This window comes from Staurois parvus, unplaced genomic scaffold, assembly GCF_062004578.1.
Source record: "Staurois parvus isolate SC_StPar_1 unplaced genomic scaffold, SC_StPar_1.0 ptg000131l, whole genome shotgun sequence".
Taxonomy (NCBI): domain Eukaryota; kingdom Metazoa; phylum Chordata; class Amphibia; order Anura; family Ranidae; genus Staurois; species Staurois parvus.
The window spans coordinates 4217370-4240377 of NW_028317927.1; the positions used below are offsets into that span (position 1 = coordinate 4217370).

The following is a 23008-nucleotide window of genomic DNA, read 5'->3' on the forward strand; positions in this document are numbered from 1 at the left end:
CCCAGAAGTGATGCCAGTCAGTGCCGTCTATCAGTACCCATCATCAGTGTCACCTATCAGTGCCGCCTATCAGTGCTGCATATCAGTGCCGCCTATCCGTGACCCCTAATTAGTGCTGTCTATCAGTGCCGCCTATCCGTGCCACCTCATTAGTACTGCCTATCAGTGCCCTTTAGTGCTGCCTATCAGTGCCCATCAGTGCCGCCTATCAGTGCCCATCAGTGCCGCCTCATCAACGCAAATCAGTGAAGGAGAAAAAATACCTGTTTGAAAAATTTTATAAAAGAAACAAATAAACTTTTTTTTTTTTTTCAAATTTTTTGCACTTTTTTTAATTTATAGCGCAAAAAGTAAAGCGCCCAGTGGCGATTAAATACCACCAAAAGAAAGCTCTATTTGTGAGAAAAAAATGATCAAAATTTCATATGGGTACAATGTTGCATGACCGCGCAATTGTCAATCAAAGTGCGGCAGCGCTGAAAGCTGAAAATTGGCCTGGTAAGGAAGGGGGTATAAGTGCCTGGTAGGCAAGTGGTTAAAACAATTGTACCTGTTAATTCCAGGTCTTTGTAAAGCACTCCACAAATGGTCCTTGGCTTTTGGACCACTCTTCTGATAATTATTTTCGCTCATCTGTCAGAAATCTTGCGGAGAGCACCTAGTCACAGCCAGTTTATGGTGAAATGATGTTCTTTCCATGTCCGGATTATGGCCCCAACACTGCTCACTGGAACATTCAGAAGTTTAGAACTCCTTCTGTAACCAATGCCATCAGTATGTTTTGCAACAATAACGTTGCAAAGGTCTTGAGAGAGCTGTTTTGCTTTTACCCATCGTGAGATGTTTCTTGTGTGAAACCTTGGTAATGAGACACCTTATTATAGGTCATCAGTTGGCACTGAACCAGCTGATATTAATTTGCACTGACAAGAGGCAGGATTGCTTGCTAATTACTGATGGTGAATGTGTGTGAAAAGATTTCAACTTGTGTCTTGGATTCCCATGTCTTCTTGCACCTCTCTTTCTTTATGTGTTCAATACTTTTTCATTGTGTCATTCCATTTTACTACACAAAATGTATTCTCTGAACTTATTTGTTTTGGTTTATTTATATGTATTGATTGCATGGATTGTTACCGACGTGGTGAAAATTTCATGTCAAAAACACTTTTAGAAATATATTTACTGAGAAAAATTGTGATGTGTTCAATACTTATTTTACCCGTTGTAACTAGGGTCATTCATCTTCTAATTCAGCACTGAGTTTTATTTGTTTTCAACATGTGTAAGGAAATCCAGCAAATAGCTTTAGCATGCCAAAGCTGCATGAAAGATTGTGAACCAAAAATCAACTTTCCTCTACTTTCTATCAAGAGAAGAGACCTTGAAGCATATATTTTTCCAGAGGCTGGCTTTGTTCAACCTCCTTGGGAAGGAAGGTTTTACCATGACAGCAGTTTATTGCAGTATAGTTGAACATTTATACCTTGTATTATTCCTGCAGCACATTTATTCAACAGGCTTGCCTCTTCAACAGCTTTTGTCAACATAAGCAGTATACGTGAGGCTTTCCCATATTGTGGTTTATAAAAGCAAATTATTATTACAGAGTCATTCTGCCGTGATAGCTTGTTGTGAAGTCATGTGAAAATGGCCTGGGCCTGCATCATTTCCATGTACAAAAAAGTATGGGTAGCAGGATTCATGTTATGACCAATCATGGTATAATAGGCAAAGATTATTGAACATTATTCTATATTACATATGTTTTCAGCTGAAATAATCTAGTCCGTTTCCATAATTGCATACACATTTTCCTTTACCATATCTTTACCATACATGAACAGGTCAGTTCTGTTCCTTATAAGGCACTCAGCCTATTAAATGGCAATACATGAAGTAGACTGTATCCATTACTTTAACTTGTTCAGTCCCTTGCCCATCAGACAAGCAAATACTGTCATCACCATCTTTGGTTTCACCTCTACTAGGTCATCAGGCAGAGCATATATCCGGGCTCCAATTTTTCTGGCAATGGAAATAGCATACCTTTAAATAAGAAAAAAAGAGGTCATGCTACTGATAAAAAAAGAGGTAATAATTTGTACTATAATGTGAGAGACACACGGGGCTGCATCATGGAACATTGTGAAACATTATTGTCAAACAACTTATCACCATTCATCACACAATACTCAGTGATCATCAAAATAAAAGTGTATAGCAAATAATGACTTATGAACTGCAACTGTTGAGTGACAATCAACCGCCCAAAACTGATGTTTCAATTTTCGATTACAGAATTAAACTACCTAAGAATTTCTTATATCTTTCAAGGATGGCAGTGGCGATATGTCTGTGTGTTACATCTCCCACTCTCCCATACAATTTTTTAAAGGTATTCTACACAATGAAAAGCACAGCAGGAGGAGCAGAAACATCAAAATCTCCAACAACTTCTTTGTCCTGACTCACCAATGTACTCCATCAGCGATGTAAGTATACAGAAGGGTTTACTGGTACTCTAATGAAAGCAGAGTATGGAATGCTGCACAAAGAGTGTTGTACGCCTGTACACTGTCCTACCAAGTGCTGATAGCCTATATATTAACATTAATTTACTTCAAGCAAGGCAAAAAATCTCCATTTAGTAGGGAATGTTTGTTTTGCACAGGATGAAAGATAATATGCTATATAAAAATAATATACCCACCATTAGTTATAGAATTCCTTGTAAATAGCACGTTGATGATTCTGCCTGGACACTGGAGCATTCCAAAATGCTCAAGAAGTGGAACAGCGATCAGGCAGAGTACTAGGATTCTCAGGAACCCTTGGGTGCCCATTTACAGGGTGGCAAAGAACCCCCTGAATACTGTCCAGTACTTGCAACTCCTATTCATGCACTACTATATACCCTCTTACATCAACATAATAAATAAATAACTTACTTTGCATTCCCCATTTTGTCATCATCTGAAAGATTAGCCCTTTTTACCATCTCTGCATTGACAGCCTTAGGTGCAATGGCATCAATTAAATCAAGCACAGGCAGGCTGGTGCTAATGGATTTATCCTGAAAGACAAGGTTTAACACAGTATGAAATATGCACATATTTACTGGTCAGACCAGGGGAGACTTTTTCTGTAATGGATATATTGCTCACTAAGCACTGGATGATTTGCTGTCGCAAACAAGGTACTTCACCTGTCACTCAGGCTTTGTGAGGATGTTCCGTGTCTCCCAGCTGAATTACATTTTCTGTTACATAACATCAATAAATAATGCCTTGTGATACGAAAACACATTTAAGAAAGTAAGAAATCATGGTTCTAGATTAAAATTTTATTCTATTTATATGAATCTGCCACTCATTCTCGACTTTCAGCATTTGTTTTTTTTTAAAGCCCATTTTCAACTAAATGCTTTATTTTATTTTGGATAGAGAAAGAAAAGGTGGGGCCTTTTCCAGGTTTTCATTGATCCCTGTTCCCCTAATATGGAGATTTCCCATTTCTTCAAGAGGAACAAGACATTAACAAAACATTTCTGACAGCATTTTTATTACTGTCCATACCTTCCTGAACTTTCATTAAACAAATATTGAATTTGTATTGTCTTTAGCCCTTCCGTAACATTTACAAAAATACAAGCCTTCTTAACCAAGGAAAAAAGGGGAGATTCCTGATCATAAGCCAACATCCCCAGAACAACAAAATAGTGAGAAATGAGGGACCCCGTAAGGGTTGGGACTTTAAAGGCTTAATTAGCACCACAACATTATTTAAAAAAGTACAAACTTTTTATTTGTCAAAAAATAGTTGTAACACAGACATACAATACAATACATCATTCAGGGTCATAGTACAGCATCAAAATCAGAATATGAAATTACATGATAAGGATACCCAGTATGACTGTGTTTGACTAGCCAAAATTTATTTTAATTTCACCATTAGTATACACAACTGCAGAGATATTATTTTAATTGAACCAACGCATTTCGGAGTGACTTTACTCCTTCCTCCAGGAAAAGAGAAGAACTCTGCATATAGATGACATTATAATACATAAAAGTGCAAAAGGAATGGTTGATTAACCACTTGCTCTCAAAACGCATTGAATCAATTAGAATAATATCTCTGCACTTGTGTATACTAATATATATTTTTTATGGCTAGTCAAAGACAGTCATACTGGGTATCCTTATCATGTAATTTCGTATTCTGATTTTGATGTTGTACTATGACTCTGAATGATGTACTGTATTGTATATCTATGTGTTACAACAATTTTTTGACAAATAAAACGTTTGTACTTTTTAAAATAATTTTGTGGTACTAATTAAGCCTTCAAAAAGTCCCAAGCCTTAGGGGGTCCCTCTTTTCTCAGCCTTCTTAACCAATGACACCACCATGCTACTAATTTATTCCTTAGTAATCTCTCAAATACTGCAGCTTCCTCTGCCTCTACACAGACTATCCCTCCTTCAGTCTATCATGAATGCTTTTGCCAGACTCTCCATCTCACTACTTGTTCAATGTCCACCGCCCCTCTCTGCCAATAACCCAACTAGTTTCTCTTTGCCCAACAAATAAAATTTCAAAATACTAACAACATACAAAGCCATCCACAATACTGCCCCAAGGTACATCACAAACTTTAACTCAGAGTATCACCAAAATCAAGCTTTCAGGTGATCCTCGATATCTCCTCTCCTCAGAAAAGCCACCTTTGCCTAAAAACAGTACGTTTGCTTTCTCCATCCACTCATCCCCGCACAGGTAACACCTTTTATATTACTTGCCCCTCCCTTTTAGATTGTGAGCTCTCATGAGCAGTGCCCCTTTAACACTCTTATCTTGAATTTTGTTAGGCCCCTTTCACATAGATTTTCCATTCGGAACCTCTATTCTCCTCTTGGGAGCATCAGGTATAAACAGACATGTTTTTGTGTACACCTGCTGACATCCAATCCTATCCACCAAAGAGATGGATGGGGATTGTTCCCTTTTCAACCATCAGATTGGATGGCAGTGGGATGGAAATGGATAGGTGGTCCATTTTCATCCAACCATCCATATTGGACAACAGGCTGTGTCTGTGTCCACTCTGCATAAGCAGAGCGGACACGAACCTGTCATCCACTTGCTCAGCGGGGATCAGTAGACAGGTCCCCTGCTGAGCAAGCGGATCCTCTGACAGGTCTGCCCTGTGTGAAAGGGGACTTAAGCACTACACAGTTTGATGGGGCTATGTAATTCCTGTAACATCGTAGCATATAGAGATTTGCAGATTATTCACTTTAGTGAGCTCTCAGTGGCTTGCTGCAATTTTCCAATCTCTCTTTAAACATTCAATAAGGACCAGGGGCGAACTGACCATTTGAGCACTCGGGCACTGCCCGGGGGCCCCATGAAATGCCCCTGTTATCTTTTTATAGGCTGTTTTGGGTATGCTTTGAGTGTGGGCAAGGACACAGGGGCCCCATGATCCCCTATTGCCCAGGGGCCCCATGATTTGTCAGCCCGCCCCTGGTAAGAACCACATACTCCTAGATTGTAAGCTCGAAAGAGCAGGGCCCTCGAACCCCTCGTGTATCACATTGTATTGGTATTGTTCTGTCATATGTTCTGTCCCCCTTTGTAATGTACAGCGCTGAGCGAACTATTGGCGCCTTATAAATACTGTATAATAATAATACTGTAGGGAGTACCAATGTACTATAGGGAGTACCAATGTACACATAGCCTTGCATTGTGTGAAAGATTAGTAAAGCCTAATCAGTATGTAGCACTGAAAATCAGGAAGCATACCTCTTGTATGTAATCAGTAAATATGACTGTCCCAATATTTCTATATACTAATAGCGTTCTCCTAGTTTAGCTAGGGGGGACTAGATTCTAATGGTTACACAGGAGCTGTTAGCAGCTCAGGTGTAATAGCCAGAGGGGTCAAATTGTGGTCAGAGCTGAGAGACTCTGTAGGCCAGCCCCTCTGGAATTTCCCCCTGCCTTGAGGCTTTCTGTGGACAGTCTTGGAGGTAGTGCATGGATCTGAGGAGTGGCTGGCTGCACTCTTGAGGGACCTCAACCAATCCCCAACAGAAGGCTCGGCAAGGGGCTAGAATTCCCTTAAAAGTGTAGGAGCCTACTCAGTGGCAGGAGTGTGGTGGAGGGAGAAGTGTAGAGAGCTGGAGAGGCAGATGTGAGGCAGGAGGAGGAAGGCTGCCAGGAGGCTTAGCAGGATGAGGCCTGCCTGCGAGCCTGGAGCTGGAGAGGTGGAAAACATGGAGCTCACCGGCCCCCTGAGCAAGGACCACCTGTATGGCAAGGAAGGAGCAGCCCAGCTAATAGGCTTGGAAGCAGTAGCCAACCCGTAAGTGGTACAGGAGAGAATCTGAGTGAGTACACTTGCACCCCCTGGGCGGATAGGGAAAGGAGCACTCTGGTGGGAAACCAGATTAGCACCCTACTAATGACTGTTCATCTCATTTAAAGGAACAGGAGCCAGATAGCCTGCTCAGGAAAAGTCTCTAGATTGCTGGGTGAAGAGGAGTTCATCTAGGGTCTGGAGTACCACTAGGAGATACTGGCCAGCACTCCAACAGAGACTGTAACAGAGAAGAGAAGCTTGTGAATAGTTCCAGGAAGTTTGACCTCAATTATCGGTCCCATTGGGCATCCAATACCCACCTTACCCTATCCCAGTTCAAATCCCCTCAATAAATAACAAAACCAAAGCTCAAAGACTGATTTTCTGACTCCAGATGCAAGCTTGTGTGGAGAATGCGGAGTGCCTGGCTGTGCAGGACTATAGAAGGACCCAATTAATTGGCAACCCCTAATGGGGTAGCGCTACATACAGTGTACACATACATATTAAAACATAATTATAAGATTATTTACATCAAGCTGATTTATTTAAAGTTCATATAAATACACATTGAAAAGACTGGACATTCCCTTTGAGCAATACAATGCAATTATAATATAGGCTTTGTTACATTTATTACCTTGAAGCTGTTGATAAAGGTGTCCTTGTTAGCAGCTCTCAGAGTTTCATTTACCCAGTTTATAATAGTTCTGTCATCAATCTTTTCTCCTTCTCCAAGATCACATAACACATTTAGTGTATACCTAATAGAAGACAAACTTCAGGATAAAATACCTACATATGTGCTACAATGTGACAAACATTAAAGCATCTTTATTGATTCCATGTGCAGAATGACCAGAATGATCAGAAGATGCTGCCCTATAGTTTGTCTGTCCTAAAAGTAAACACATATAAATACACTGCTCAAAAAAAGTAAAGGAACCCTTTTTAATCAGAGTATAGCATCAAGTCAACTAAACTCCTGGGATATTGATCTGGTCAGTTAAGTAGCAGAGGGGGTTGTTAATCAGTTTCAGCTGCTTTGGTGTCAATGGAATTAACAACAGGTGCACTAGATGGGCAACAATGAGACAACCCCAAAACAGAAATGGTTTTACAGGTAGAGACCACCGACATTTTTTTCCCTACTCATCTTTTCTGACTGTTTTTCACTAGTTTTGCATTTGGCTGGGGTCAGTGTCACTATCGGTAGCACGAGGCGATACCTGGAACTGACAGAGGTTGCACAGGCAGTCCAACTCCTTCAGGATGGCACATCAATCAATATGTGCCATTGCCAAAAGGTTTGCTGTATCTCTCTGCACAGTCTCAAGAGCATGGAGGAGATTCCAGGAGATTAATCTAGGAGAGCTGGACAGGGCTGTAGAAGGTCCTTAACCCATCAACAGGACCGGTATCTGCTCCTTTGTGCAAGGAGGAACAAGACGACCACTGCCAGAGCCCTACAAAATGGCCTCCATCAGGCCAGCAGGTTTCAAAATGTGTCAGCCTTTTGGATCATCTATTCCCAAAAATGACTTGTCCAGGGAATAAGGTCACTCTCATGTATTGTCTGATCGACATGCCATTTGTTTTATGTCGTTTATGAGTACACTTCTGCTTTTTATTCAAAGTTAATATTGAGGTAATGTGCTATGCTGGTGTGCCTTCTGTTTTTTATGTCTTTTCAGTTGCATCTCTGGTTTCTCCTGACCTGTTGGAGGGCAACATAGCCGGTGCCATCTTTGATCTACTCAAAGGCCATTCACTCTGTTAACAATCCCATGGAGTCAACACATTGCTCTTGAGCACTGGAGGTGTTTTTCTTGTGGTGTTTTGGGGTTTTAATTTCTTTTGGGAGGTCCTTTGGAAGGGCTTGTGGCCTCGTATTAAAAAAAAACACAGCCTTGAAAATGGCTAGCGCTAAATAACAGAATTAGTCTCCCATAGACATCACTGAGGTTCACAGCTAATCTAGTGGTTTGTGGAATTCTCTGGATTCTAAAACTTTACTCAAACTGAACCCAGGCAGATTTTCACATCCTTAGAAATGAGACATCAATGAGAATCTGATGCATTAGGCTGGTATAACAATATACATATGACCAATGTAATATTTCCTGTTTCTATCATCAGCAAAGTTTAAGTCAATTTAAATATACATTTATGGTCATTTTTAAATAGACATCATTAAATATAAACCAATAAAGGTGCAACTACAATTACAGGACCACACTGGAAAATCTCAGCAAGGGTCCTCTGATATATCCAAGAATGCTTGAAAGTTAGGCCATGGGTTACTAGTTTGGAATGGGGTATATGTTCTTGTTAATCTCCCCTTTAGCACATCCTACTACAGGCTTAAAGAACAGATAGCTACACATTAAAGGGGATGTACAATAACACAAAATACTTCTTTCTATAAACACATACTTGGCAAACAGAAGTAGCTGCCATGGGGACCTCTAGGGCACAGATATCCTGGATAGCACTCCTTTTAATAAACCCCTAGTACAGCCATAAATTTGTTTTTTTATTTTTCACACTGCTGTAAATGTATTTGTATGTTCTGTGCTTATATAACTGGAAAACAAAAATTGTAATCTAATAGCCTACAGCACCCTCTGCTGGATTTTCTTTGTTAAATAATCCATTTCTGGATTTGTATGATGGCAGAGGGTATCCAGTGAGATTTGTGAATACCTAAGGCTCATCAATAGGCCAAGTACATTTTGTCACCACAGGTAACTTAGCTCCCTGGGCATATTGTTTTCAGCTTGGTTAATGTGAATACAGGTGTTGATGAGTATAGTTATTAAGTGTTCTTGCATGGCAAGACCACTTACTGTTATCTCACATATATATATATATATATATATATATATTTTCTTATTATTATAGCCAAATTTACCACCCTAACTCTTCCCACAGGTTTTACACTACATAGACAGTAATATACCAAAATGTGCAGATTGTTCCCGATTGGTGTGCTATGACTTTGTGGAACGTTTCGCCGAATGGTTCACGAAATATCGGCGTTTTTGTGGTGAAATTGGTCCCATAGGAATGAATGGCAGAATGTTCAAGACTAGAGTGGGAGCTGAAAAATCAGGACATGATTTCTAAACTCCACTCCAACCACACAACAGTTACTCTACCCACTCCAGTTGTAGACTACTGGTGGAGGCAAGAACACTTCACACAATTTCCCCAGAAATTGTAGCTTTTCTAGTTGTATATATTGTTTGTGAGTCCTTACTGTCTATGTAGAAGCAGTGGTCTTTCTACAGAGTTCTGACATGCCTGCTGCTGACAGGTATATACACTATAATACCAAAAGTATTGGGACGCCTCCCTTTACATGCACATTAACTAGCATCCCAGTCTTAGTCCATAGGGTTCAATTTTGAGTTGGCCCACCCTTTGCAGCTATAACAGCTTTAACTCTCCTGGGAAGGCTGTCCACAAGGTTTAGGAGTGTGTCTATGGGAGTTTTTGACCATTCTTCAAGAAGCGCATTTTTGAGGTCAGGCACTGATGTCAGACGAAGAGGCCTGGCTCACAGTCTCCACTCTTATTCATCCAAAAGGTGTTCTATCAGGTTGAGGTCAGGATTCTGTGCAGGCCAGTCAAATTCCTCCACCCCAAACTCGCTCATCCATGTTTTTATGGACCTTGCTTTGTGCGCTGGTGCGCAGTCATGTTGGAACAGCAAGAGGCCATCCCCAAACTGTTCCCACAGAGTTGGGAGCTTAAAATTGTCCAAAATGTCTTGGTATGGTGACGCCTTAAGAGTTCCCTTCACTAGAACTAAGGGGCCAAGTCCAGCCTCTGAAAAAAAAAACACACACCATAATCCCCCCCTCCACCAAACTTTACACTGGGCACAATGCAGTCAAGCAAGTACCGTTCTCCTGGCAACCGTCAAACCCAGACAAATCTTTCAGATTCCCAGACAGAAAAGTGTGATTCGTCATTTCAGAGACATAAGTGTACAATCCAAACGCACACATTGGAGTGTTAAAAATGGCTGTGTATAAGTGGGTGCTGCAGTGACCATCAGCTGGAATCATAAACGGAGAATGTCACCAGCACACCGAGGATCATAAACATGGGTAATATGTCTTGGATGCAGCTGCTCCACCATGGAAACCATGAAGCTCTCTACGCACTGTTATTGTGCTAATCTGAAGGGCACATGAAGTTTGGAGGTCTTTAGCTATTAACTCTGCAGACAGTTGGTGACTTCTGTGCACTGTGCGCTTCAGCATGTGCTGACCCCACTCTGTCATTTTTACATGGCCTACCACTTTGTGGCTGAGTTGCTGTTGTTACCAGTTGCTTCCACTTTGTTATAATACCACCAACAGTTGACCATGGAATGTTTAATAGCAAGGAAATTTCACGGATGGACTTATTGCACAGGTGGCAGCCTATCATGGTACCACTCTTAAATTCACTGAGCTCCTGAAAGCGACCCATTCTTTCACAAATGTTTGTAGAAGCAGTCTGCATGCCTAGGTGCTTGATTTTATACACCTGTGGCCATGGAGGTGATAGGAACAGCTGAATCCAATGATTTGGAGGGGTGTCCCAATACTTTTGGCAATATAGTGTATGTGTCTGACTGGGATAAGCCACTGGTTGTTAGGACGTCAGTGTTTGCCGGATCCCTAACAACCAGGACCCCTGAGCAGGAAGCTGTCACATACCGTTACTACTGCTAAATGTTTCATTTTGCCCTGCAGCTGCAGGTTCCCTCAATCGAACACCCATTTACTTGGCTATTCACACAATAATTTCCACAGGCTGTGTACAGTGCTGACTTCTCCCTCATATTATTTTCCCTGCTGGTCAAATGCTCTTAGCCTATGGTATTGGGCTACTTTCCCAACTGATGAAAGTCCTTTTAAGTAAAAGGCCGAACGTTCTTAAAGGATAAGTTCACCTTTCGTAACATGTTACATGTTACACCCACATTCAGGATGTAACATGTTACGATCATATTACAAACATTACGGTACTATTTGTTACTTTTCCAAAATGATGAGACATTCGCAAAGCAAATTTTTTAAATATAGACCCCTGAATTATGAGAAGCAAACATTTCCTTGTGAAGCACTGATAAACAATTTAATAAAATTAGAAATGCTAAAGACCACAATAGAACATTGAAGTAATTATTTTAAGCATAATTAAACCTTCAGTTTAAATCTGCTAAATAGATTCCAGCTGAATCAAAGCAAATTTTAGGCTCCTTTCACACGGGGCAGAATCCGCTTGCTCAGTGGGGGATCTGTCTGCTGATCCCCTGCTAAATAGAGTGGAGCGGGTGGGTGACAGGTCCGTGTCCACTACACTTATGCAGAGAGGAGAAGGACACAGCCCATTCTCCTCTATGGGCTGTCAGGTGTGATCTGATCCACCCAGACAGAGGGAAATGGATCCATTTACATCCACTAATCCATAGAGGTGAATGGAGGGTTTGCTCTGAAAAATGGACAGGCGGACCCAAATGGATCAAAGTGAAAGGGACCTTTGAGTTTGTTTTCTTTAGAAAGCAGCCACAGCCTGAGTAAAAAAGCTACAACCTGCTGTAGAAAAGGACTTTTGCTCACTGAAGGGAAACACTGAGTGGTTTTATTTGCAGAGTTCTGATATGCCCCTAATGAATCAGACCTAAAGCTGTACAATCAGGAAAGCTTATATGTTCCACTGGTTGTAAGGCTCTGGTTCTGAATCAGCAGCACTGCTTCTGCACAGACAGCAAGCATCCCAGGAGCCTGTTGAGACTTAGATGAACAATGGCAGCCCATGTAATTCCCTCAAAACAGGTTTTTCTCCAGATATACACTGACAGACAATAGTCATTTCATATTAATATTCTCCATTTGCTGTGAATCACAAGACTTACTGCTGTGGCAGGCTGTATTTCTGCACATTTTCACAAATGGCTATGCAGCTAACCTGCACATTTTATTATTATTTTAATACCTATCTACTTCATCTACGTATCCATCTATAACCTATATAAAGGAAAATCATGCTGAACAAAATCACACAGCAAAGTCTCAGTAAATGATCACATGGAAATACATTCATTGTACAAGCAGCAGTAGCAAATCATAGTACAGTATTTAATGACCTTGGTAATAAAAAGGGATTGTCAGTTACCATAGAAGACTTTTACTGAAAAGTGAATAAATAGCCTGGGGTAATACAGCCTCTTTCACTTTGATCTTAGTTTTAGATTTGGATAAAAATAGTCTTTGCTGTTTTTTCCTTGTACAAGTCAATGTGAATACAAAGGCATGGAGCTTAAAGAAACTCTAATGCCTAGTATATACTAAGAGTTTCTTTTTTTTTGTTTAGCCCAGCGGGCTGAATGAAAAAAAAAAACTGAGGAGCTTGCGAGGAGGTCTCTGTACTAACTATGCAATGTTAGTACAACGATCTCCCTGCTGAGCTATTGTGTTGTAATAGGGGGACTGCCCCCCGCCAGAGCACACCGATAAGCGCTCACAGCTAATGGATGCCAATCGGTAGATGTTTTTCCAGCAAGCCTTTTTGACAGAAGCAGGATGTTCGGCCAGCTTCCGTCGGACAGGCTGTTGTACGCATGGGCCAAATTTTGTCTGGTTTCTGTTATACTGACTGATACCGGCCAATATTCAGCCCGTGTGTACCAAGCTTAAGGCAAACCAACTCAGAAGTCAACACAACTTAGAAGCAGCAGAAAGCATACTGCATTTGCCTTGCTTATGAACTTGATATTTGTGCACATAATCCCAAAAACAAGAGTTGAGAATGATCTATTTAAAAACTACAGCTTAAGAAACGAATTCAAGAAAGATCTGGGTTTCCCTTGACTGTCCTGATTCCCAGATAGCAGATATCCAGCAATCAGAGGCAACTCAAGTTGTTAAATCTGCCAGCTGCTCCAGCCCTCAGTACCGATGGACCAATTGTTATATTTAGGAGCTGTAAAAAAGAGTTTAAATAGATCATTCTCAACTCTTGCTTTTGGGATCATGTGCAAGGATATTAAGCTCAGAAGGAAGGCAAATGCAGTATGCTTTCTGCTGCTTCTGAGTTGTGTTGACTTATTTATGAGTTGGGTTGCCTTAAGCTTGGTAAACACGGGCCAAATATCAGCCAGTATAAGCCAGTTCAGCAGAAACCAGACGACATTAGGCCCATTTCAGTCTACAACTTCATAGTACCAGCATAATTACAATTCATTCTGAACAGCGCACCAACACAATTGTTAATGGACCTGTGTTGCAGAGAACCATGCATTGCAGTGTGGTACACTGCCCAGAAATAGTGCATGCACCATTGCAATTGCTTGCATCTTTAAGTGAAATGCTTTACCTTTACCTTTGGCCATACACACACACACACACACACACACACACACACACACACACACACACACATATATATATATATAACATACATACACACACAGTATCTCACACATATGAGGGTATAAATGTGTAGCATTGTTGTGTGTAGGTACATTTCAATTTTCAATGACTTACCTTCTCATTAGCTGCCACACTAAGGCCAGAGTGAGGGTACGATTGCCTTCATAAAGGTTCTGGCCACCTATACCCACTAAGGAGAATCTAGCTTTGCTCCTTCCCAGCTCAACAGCATAATTACAATTCTCTATCTAAAAAAAAAAGGAAATATAGCCAGTTAATTTAATATGCTGTGTGAGGGTCTTTATAAAGTGTATGTAAAGCCAAAACCTTTTGTTTTGTTTTTGATAGAGTTATGTCGGCCATAGATGGTTCGAAAATCGGGCGAAAAAAAAAAAAAAAATCGGCCGATTTTCGCACTGTTAGTGGGTTAATTGGTTGGCCATTTTTCGTTTTTTTTTGCACAGTTTTTTATCGGTCATGTTGGAAAATTCGTAGCCGATTTTCCTGGCAATGATGGTCAAATCGGCCGATCGTTTTACCAATAAAATATCCACGCATGAGCCGTGACCTGCAAGGGACAGAAGTTATGGGGTGAACTTTATGATTTAGTCGGCCAATTTTTTTTATCGTTGGTGGTAACGTCGGCCGAACAAACGACCGTTTTTTTGTGTTTTTTTTTTTTTTTTTTAAATCGTCCGAGTTCAACCCGTCTATGGCCTGCATAAGGAATGGTTAAAACTCCTACCAGGTTATTTTTTGCTGCCAGTGTCCCACTGGAGAGATCTGTGTCCACACTGATACATTTTCCCTTACTTATTACTCTGATAAAGGCTCTAACTTGAAATTTCCTACCACTTTCTGTCTCAGTGACAATAATCAACAAGAAAATAAAGGTATAAATCTCCCCAGGAGGGTCACAGGCAGCAATAAAAAAAAGTGATGCATCAAACAATACTGCAGAGATGTTTTCAAAACGATGAGGGTAGGTGCGCAACTAAACAGTGGTGCTGCATAAATCTGCCATATAGAAAAAGCCAGCGTGCCAAAATTAAATCCAAATAGAGTAATTTACTGAAGTTCCATATCACAATAACATCGTTTCAGGAAGACGACGGTCCCCTTCATCCAGGTGACAGACGGCGCAAAATTAACAAGCAAAGTATAGATACATACCAATAGATAACAGGTGAGTAAACAGTTGACTGCCTCCAATTGAGTTGCTAATGCAAGAGACAGGGGGAACAATTCTCTAAAGATTATCGCATGAGTTAAGGCAGTCACATGACCACATATCCTATGCGATACTGACAATGTCAATTCACTATTGCTAGTATGCGGTATTTACTGAAAATAGCAAAAGCACTCGGTAAATGGCGCATAAAAAGGTCTTAAGATCAATTCACAAAAGGAAATAAATAATTAACTGCATGGGGTAATTAAGTAGTGGTCCAGGCATGCAGTATGTACTGGTATCTGTCAGTACAGTCATGGGTTGTTAAGGAATGGGTGGCCGTGGAGTCCTACCACATATGAGTCATCAGACGTCAGCATGGTTCCCCACTGACAGCTGAAAAGAATTGCCGGCAATTAAAAAAAAAAAACGGTCCCCCCCTCCATCCATACCGAGCCCTTTGGGTCACACCAAAATAAAAAAACATAGCGTGGGGGCCGCCCAATATCCATACCAGACCCTTATCCTTGCATATAGCCTGGCAGGTCAGGAAAGGGGGTGGGGGCAAGCAAGTGCCCCCCCCCGAACCTTACCAGGCAACATGCACTCAATATGGGGGCTGCTTTGGGGTGGAGGGGCTCCCCTCCCAAAGCACATTGTCCCCATGTTGATGGGGACAAGGGCCTCTTCTCCACAACCCTGGGCTGTCGTTGTGGTGGTCTGTGGGCAGGGGGGGGTTTTATCGGAATCTGGTACTGCTACCCATTCACACAAAAAAGCTGTAGTGTGAAAAAAAGACAGGAGAAAGTCTTTGACAAGTCCTTTATTAAAAGAAGGAGAATAAAAGAATGTCCCCCTAGGTAGATCCAACATCAAGCACGATGCCCACTGCCGCTACCCGTAAAGAGAAATATACAAGCCTCCGCTCTCAATGCTGGCTGCCGCCATCTGACAGCTCTGCTGGCATGACAGTTCTTAAATATGTAAGGGGCGTGGTCACCCAGTGACATCACATATGTGACTCCGCCTCGTGTAACATCATTGTGTCAGCACCTGTGGTAGTGAGCTCTTGTTGATACTCAACTTCGGGTTCCCCAGGGCGCGTAGTCTGAGCCCCAGCCTGCTTCTTCACCAGAGCCCCTGATGGTGGGGATGTACTTGCAGCAAGCTGGGACCAGGTCGCAGCCCCCAGGTACGCCCAGCTGAGGTTGAGAAGACTGCTCACGGAAGCAGAGTATAATGGGAGGAAACAAACGGAATCCAATAAGCTAGCCCAGGGCAGGACAGACGGAAAACAAGCAAGGTCAGAGAACAAAGCCAGGGTTGGTACACAAGTAGTCAATATAGGATTCAGGCAGTAGCAACACACAGAAGCTCAGACAACTAGGAAGTTGCTCAGGCAAAGTGGGCTAGACTGAGCATGTCTTATATAGGCAAGCAAACTAGGAGGCGGGCCAGGAAGTGATGTAAGGGAAGGAAGTAAAACCCAGAGACCAGCAGACGACGCCCATAGGTGAGCACAAACAAACACACATGGGAAAGGAATCAGGAGCAGCAACTAGGTAAGAATAAACAAACAAGAGGCTGCAGGCTAACTTGTGACAGTGCCCCTCCCTTTTTACGAGGTCTCCCCACTTTTTTAGAGCCAGGCTTAAGGGGAAACTTCTGATGAAAAAATTCCACCAGATGGGGTGCAGGAACATCAGTAGAAGGAATCCAACACTTCTCCTCAGGACCATATCCCTTCCAGTCAATTAGATACAAGAGCTTCCCTTTTTAGAATCCAAGATTTGCTTGACTTCATACTGATCCGAAGTACTCACTATTGGGGAAGGGTAACGATGAGGACGGGAAAACCTGTTGATATACGGTCTCAGAAGAGAACCATGGAAAACATTAGGGATTCTCAAATGTGAAGGGAGGCGAAGTTTGAAAGCAACAGGATTGACCTGGCGGAGGATGGTAAATGGACCAATAAAACGAGGGGCAACTTTCATAGAATGTACTCGTAGATGGATATTCTTGGTAGAGAGCCAAACCTTGTCACCAGGGAAAAATTTATGACTCACCCGGCAATGGCAATCTGCAGCTACTTTGTACTTGGAAGCTGACAGATGTAAGTTGTTGGAAACATTTGCCTCAGAAGGGGTAAGAATGGGAGAACATAAGACAGGAAGCTGGGCTGGAGCAGACACCACTAACCAGGATGAAGGGTCTGGGGAGGAGGCTGCCAGGGAGCACATGGGAGTAGGCATGAAGGCTTTGATTTGTACAGTGGGCAAGACAGGCTGTAGAGAACAGGAACCTGGGGTAATACAGGGGACAGAGGGCACTGTAGGGTGTATGGGGGCAGTACAGGGGACAGAGGACACGGTAGGGTGTATGGGGGCGGGACAGGGGACAGAAGGCACAGTAGCTACTAAGGACGGGGTCACACATGTGATGCCACACAGTGGCTCCGCTCCTTACATATTTAAGAACTGTCAAGCCAGCGGAGCAGTCAAACGCCGCCATCGTCAAGAGTGGAGCTTTTTTTTTTTTTTTTTCGGGTAGAGGCAGCAGTGGGCATTATGATTGACATTGGATCTACTTTGGTGGACATTTTTATTTTCCTTATTTTAATAATGGACTTGTCAAAGACTGTCTACTGTCTTTTTTCACATTAGTTTTTTTTTGTGAATGGGTAGCGGTACCATCTACCGCATACTCATTCACATGGGGGGGGGGATCTGGGGGCCCCTTTTAGGCTTCCAGATTCAGATAATCCCCCTAAGCTTACACATCCTTCCTATCAGAGCAGATCACAGGGAGAAATATTAAAAGCAATCCTTTAGGATTCTGAGAAAAAAAGTTTGTTACAGATGTAACACCATGATCTACAGATAATTTTTCACACATTCCCCATACAGAACAGAAGTTTTAATTGTCATAAAGATTTATGTATATATTTATTGAAATGTGTTTGCTCTTTGGTGTACATTGGCAAGACCTTGGGTATATTCAAATGCCGACTCCAGAAGTATCGCTGCATTATCATTTACAACAAAAGTGTTAACTGGCTAGCAATACAAAAAAATAGACTTGTGATGTTTCTCCACAGCAACAGAAGACTGTACATAAAGGATTACTTGTCAAACACACTACATGTAAATAAACCATCTAAATGTAAAGAAAAGTGGAATATGTGACTTTAAATGTACTTTCACACAGACCTTTCTCATGTGGGCTCCAAGAGGTGGAAATGGAGGTTTGTTGACACGAACCCAGTCAACTGTCACCCGTAATTGCTCGTATAATTGGAAGATAATTAAAGCATCAGTCAGGTCACTTTAAACAGAGTAAAAAGGAAACATTAGGAAATTATTATGTAAAGACAGATCTATTGCAGCTAGTCAATGTCATTAGCAGTTTTTGGATTATAGTCAATAGCCAAAATACAAAAACAGTCAGCAAGACCTGCACTATACTTAAAGTGGTTGTAAACCCTTACATATACCGAGTGAAGTGACTGGCCTCTGGTGATACACAAAAATGACACATAAGTTGTACCTGTTAATCTGCAGTCTCGTCTACTGTGTATCCGTTCAAAGTTCAGAATTTATAAAACTCATCTAAACTTTTACAAACAGGGAGAAGAGAGCTGAAGTTACACTCTGCAGAGCTTGGTGAGGAGAGCTCTGAGAGCTGATTGGAAGGAAGGGACACAACCCTTTTCTCAAAGCACACAGGAAAAGAGCTGAAGCTGTCAATCTGCTGGAGATGCCTTCCCATCACCATTTTCTCTTAGTGTCAGGAAAACTTATCAGAAGTGATTCATGCTGATAGCAGAGGAACAAAGCAGCAGACAGAAACGGCACTTAGAGCTCTTAATTGAGACAAGTACGCACTATATGCATAATGTGTGTATTAATATAAATATGCAAGTATATCTAGTTATTAAAATTACTGTCACTTTTTCCAATCGGTGCCCCAACGATGAGATTTCCCTTCAATTTCTGTCCTGTAGACACATAAGGAACTGAGTGGTAATCTCTCCACGGTGAGTTAACTCCCCTCTATAGGCAGCTGTCACTAGCACAATTATCTTTATTGGAAGAGTTCCCTTCTATATCTGTCATGGTGACAAATTACATTTCGGGGTTTCCCTATACTTTCAGTACATAAAATAAAACAGCCAAATTTAAGTAAAATATCAAACACTAAAAAAAAATCCCCAATAGTTATGCAACAATTATGTTGAATATGTTGTTGCATTGGAGAATAATTAAATCCTGGTGTAGCCAGGTGCTTGGCTAGAGAAGGAGCGACTTCAAAGACACTGTGCTGCAGCTACTCTGTGTGCCTATACAAGACTCATGCTGGCTTTCAGTGCAATTCAGCATCTATCTGGCAGAGGGAGATGGTGGGCATGAAGGGCTTGAGAGACTGTGATGCAGGCTGCACTGAACTCTGGGACACATAGTCTGGGAAGTGGATCTTGCATGGGAGTGGATGGAGTATGGACAGCGAATCCCAGATATATACTCTAACAAGAGGGGAAATGAGCAGTTTTTCTCCTGTACTTTAGAGAGAGAATTTCCTCTTGCTATGAGAGGACCTGAGTGCGCACATCACTATCCCTGAGTGCACACTAACCTGCTACGAGCCTGTGGTCTGAGACAGAAAGTGGACTGCTGTTATCCTGTCTGCTGAGGACCGGGCCCAGAAGATCCAGAAGTGAGCTGACATCTGAACAGCGGGATCAAAGTTGTTGTATTGCTGGGACTGGTGAGAGGGCATTGATTTCATTGATCTATCACTGCTAGCAGAGACAGAGTACATAGGGGACAGGCCGTCTAACTAGCAACCCTATTCAGGCAGACTTTATTGGGACTGTACTTATGTGCACCACCGTAAAGACTGGGCCCCAACAGTAGCCAGCTGAAGAACTAGCGCTAAAGATTTCTCATCCAGATAGCTAGTTCATAAGAACTTTGCTTATTGTCCATAGTAAAAGGACATTAAGTTTTGGGGAGCATTGTATTTAATCATAGCAATTCATATAGTGAGCACTATAAAGCTCACTATAAAGTTATAGCTTGCTGGTTACAGAGGAATTATAGTAGAATTGATCATCATTGCTGTTACTGTTTACCAATGCTACTGCTTATTGCTGATGTTATGGCTTACCAGGTTTATTTTTAATCTACTGGTATAGAGCTCTACCCCAAGCTACCACAATACTACTACTACAATACTACTACTACATAGTGTTTACACTGTATAGCGAGTTGTGATTAAACTAATTCTCCATTTGCACATGTATGCATATACTGCCATTTCTTACCTGTGACAATATATTGCGTTTCATTGCCACTAACTAGTTTGATGTTAGCTTTCTGTTACTAAATCATAGTTGTGTGCAGGATATTTTTATTTGTGCTCCCAATAGTGTTGCAGCATCCATTTGCTTAACCTAGTGTGTCAGAGTGGCCAAGGTTGTTTACAGAGTCGAGGCAAAAGAACAGGGAATCCAATCTACCAAGCGGCTCCTGTGAGGGTAATGCTACACTGGCTAAGCTGAAAAATGTTTTGATATCAAGAAAATGGCATCACAGTTGAAAATATCCAGTAAGGCAAACAGCAACATGCCAAGGGCAGTAAATCGTATTTACCAATCAATTCAGAACACTCTGATTTAAGTAAAAGCAAAAAAATATTTCTCATGAATATATAAAATGTGCATATGCATTTACCTGTATAAATAGTTAACATAAGGATTTACACCAAGAGAATTCATCCAGTTCCGGAAAGTTCTCTCCTCATTTGTCTCTCCTGTGTGTGTGAAAGACGAAAAATATTAAACTATAACATACAATTACATAAACATAAATGTAGGCATTTTCCAATACAATAACGTATGCGTAAATGAATAAGTAATTTTCTGTGTCTATACTTACATAGATTCTCCAAAATGGTTCTTGGTAACATTGTCAGGGGATGAACCTAACCCTGTTTTGTTTCAGGCTTGCATCCCGTTGCTGATTAGCAACTCCTTACCAAGTGATCAGAAGAATGTGTATCTCAGCAGTTTCATCTTCCCTAGCAACTGTCCCCAGGGACTCCTAAGTGGGTTCACATATTCAAGCAGGAGCCTTAGAAATAGTAAAAATTTTAAAGATGCCGATTCTGAAAGCATTAGATGCAGATGTACTTTAGGCTAAATTTAGATGGACCAAATTCAGGGCTGTGGCTTCCCAGATGTAAAAGAACAATGGTCATAGGTGCTAGCAAGAGCTCTCTGACTTGCAGAACACAGAATGGAGCAGGAGCCATAGTTAAACCCTGACTCATGAAATAAACATGAATGGATAACACTAAAGGAAATCTGGTAAATATGTTTTACTGCTGGGGTCCTTGTACTGTTCCTATCTCTAAAGGGTCTTTTTGTCTCAGACAACACCCTATATCCAAGCTTGAAGTTCATGACAGCACTGATGTTTATACTCTAGAGCAGGGGTCTCCAAACTTTCTAAACAAAGGGTCAGTTTACCATCCTTCAGACTTTAGGGGGGGCAGACTGTGCTCAGTGGGAGTGAACAATGTCCAATTTTTTGTTCCCCATCGTTGGTGTCAGTTGGAGCAATAGTGCCTCTTCATTGGTGTCAGTAGAAGGAAAAGTGCCTGATTGTTGGTGTCAGTGAAAGGAATTATGTCCCATTGTTGGTGTCAATAGGAATGATAGTGCCCTATGGTTGATATCAGTGACATGAATTAAGCCCCATCGTTGATGTCAGTGGAGGAAGGGGTCAGATATAGGCAAGCAAAGGGCTACATCCGGCCCCGGGGCCGCAGTTTGCAGACCGCTGCTCTAGAGGCCTCTTTCCCTAGTGGATGGTAACTGAAATAATGTGACAAAGAATTACAATTCAATTCTATTCTATGGTTGAACTGGATGGACTTTTGTTTTTTTTCAACCAGACTAACTATGTAATTTATAGAACTAACTTTAAACTATTGCATATTCCAAAGAGAATACAATAATACCATACATATTGAACATACCTTTCTAATTATGTCTAATTTTATTCATGTACATTTTAATGCAACTTAGTTGTAGGTATATACAGTATAAATGTATCTGCTTCCCACACCATGTAGTTGTCGTGTGCTCACATTCAAAGACATTTGACATATGCTAACATTGACGTATAAAGCTGTTCATAATACTGCCCCAAACTACATCACCGATCTTGTATCCAAATACCATCCAAAACGTAATCTCTGCTCCTCACAAGACCTCCTACTCTCTAGTTCCCTGGTCTCCTCCTCCCACGCCCGTCTCCAGGGCTTCCCCCATCCTCTGGAACTCCCTACCCCAATCCATCAGACTATCACCTACTCTCCTCACCTTTAGGCGCACTCTGAAAACCTCTTCAGGGAAGCTTACCCCACCCTCAGCTAATTACTGAACTCCTCCACTCTTCCTACCACTCCATCCCCCACAGCTATTTCCTCCTGTACTACTATCCCCTCCCTCCTAGATTGTAAGCTCCAAGGAGCAGGGCCCTTGAACCCCTCGTTTATTGAATCGTATTGTTACTGTACTGTCTCGTGTACTGTCTCCCATTATAATGTACAGCGCTGAGCAAACTGTTGGCGCTATAGAAATCCTGTATTATAATAATAATAATTTGTCATTTGAATTTGCCTGCTTTGATCTGGTAAGCCCAACATTCACTAATTTCACATTCACTGGTATATAAATCAGCACAGATGTCACAGGGAGGCATTAGAGACCAGTAACTCCTAGTACACACTTCAGAGCCTACACGCTCCCCCCCACACTAATGTGCATGTGTGTGTACGTGCGCATGAGTAAGGATGTAGACAGCTTGAGCTTTTTTTCTATTGCTCTATGTGCTAGAGTAGTTCCTCATTGCTTCTACCACCTACTGTTGAGTAGGCTACAATATTTATTCTCAACAGCCAATCACTGTGGAGCTGGCTCAGTGGTGTGAGCTGGGAGAAGGTATTAAAGGTTTGGAG

At 41.6% G+C, this 23008-nt stretch overlaps 1 protein-coding gene across 2 annotated transcripts in view; it reads right to left on the reverse strand.

Moving 5' to 3' along the window:
* Nucleotides 1-1396: 1396 nt before the first annotated feature.
* PLS1 (plastin 1) overlaps nucleotides 1397-23008 on the reverse strand; it is a 166597-nt gene continuing 144985 nt past the window's right edge. For both annotated transcript variants that reach the window (XM_089672569.1, XM_089672568.1), the window contains exons 11-16: nucleotides 20716-20794; nucleotides 18193-18307; nucleotides 13924-14057; nucleotides 7017-7140; nucleotides 2952-3076; nucleotides 1397-2049 (exon numbers count right to left, since the gene is read on the reverse strand). In XM_089672569.1, the coding sequence (XP_089528695.1) occupies nucleotides 1914-2049; nucleotides 2952-3076; nucleotides 7017-7140; nucleotides 13924-14057; nucleotides 18193-18307; nucleotides 20716-20794 (713 nt within the window). In that variant the 3' untranslated portion in view covers nucleotides 1397-1913. The remainder of the gene's footprint in view (nucleotides 2050-2951; nucleotides 3077-7016; nucleotides 7141-13923; nucleotides 14058-18192; nucleotides 18308-20715; nucleotides 20795-23008) is intronic.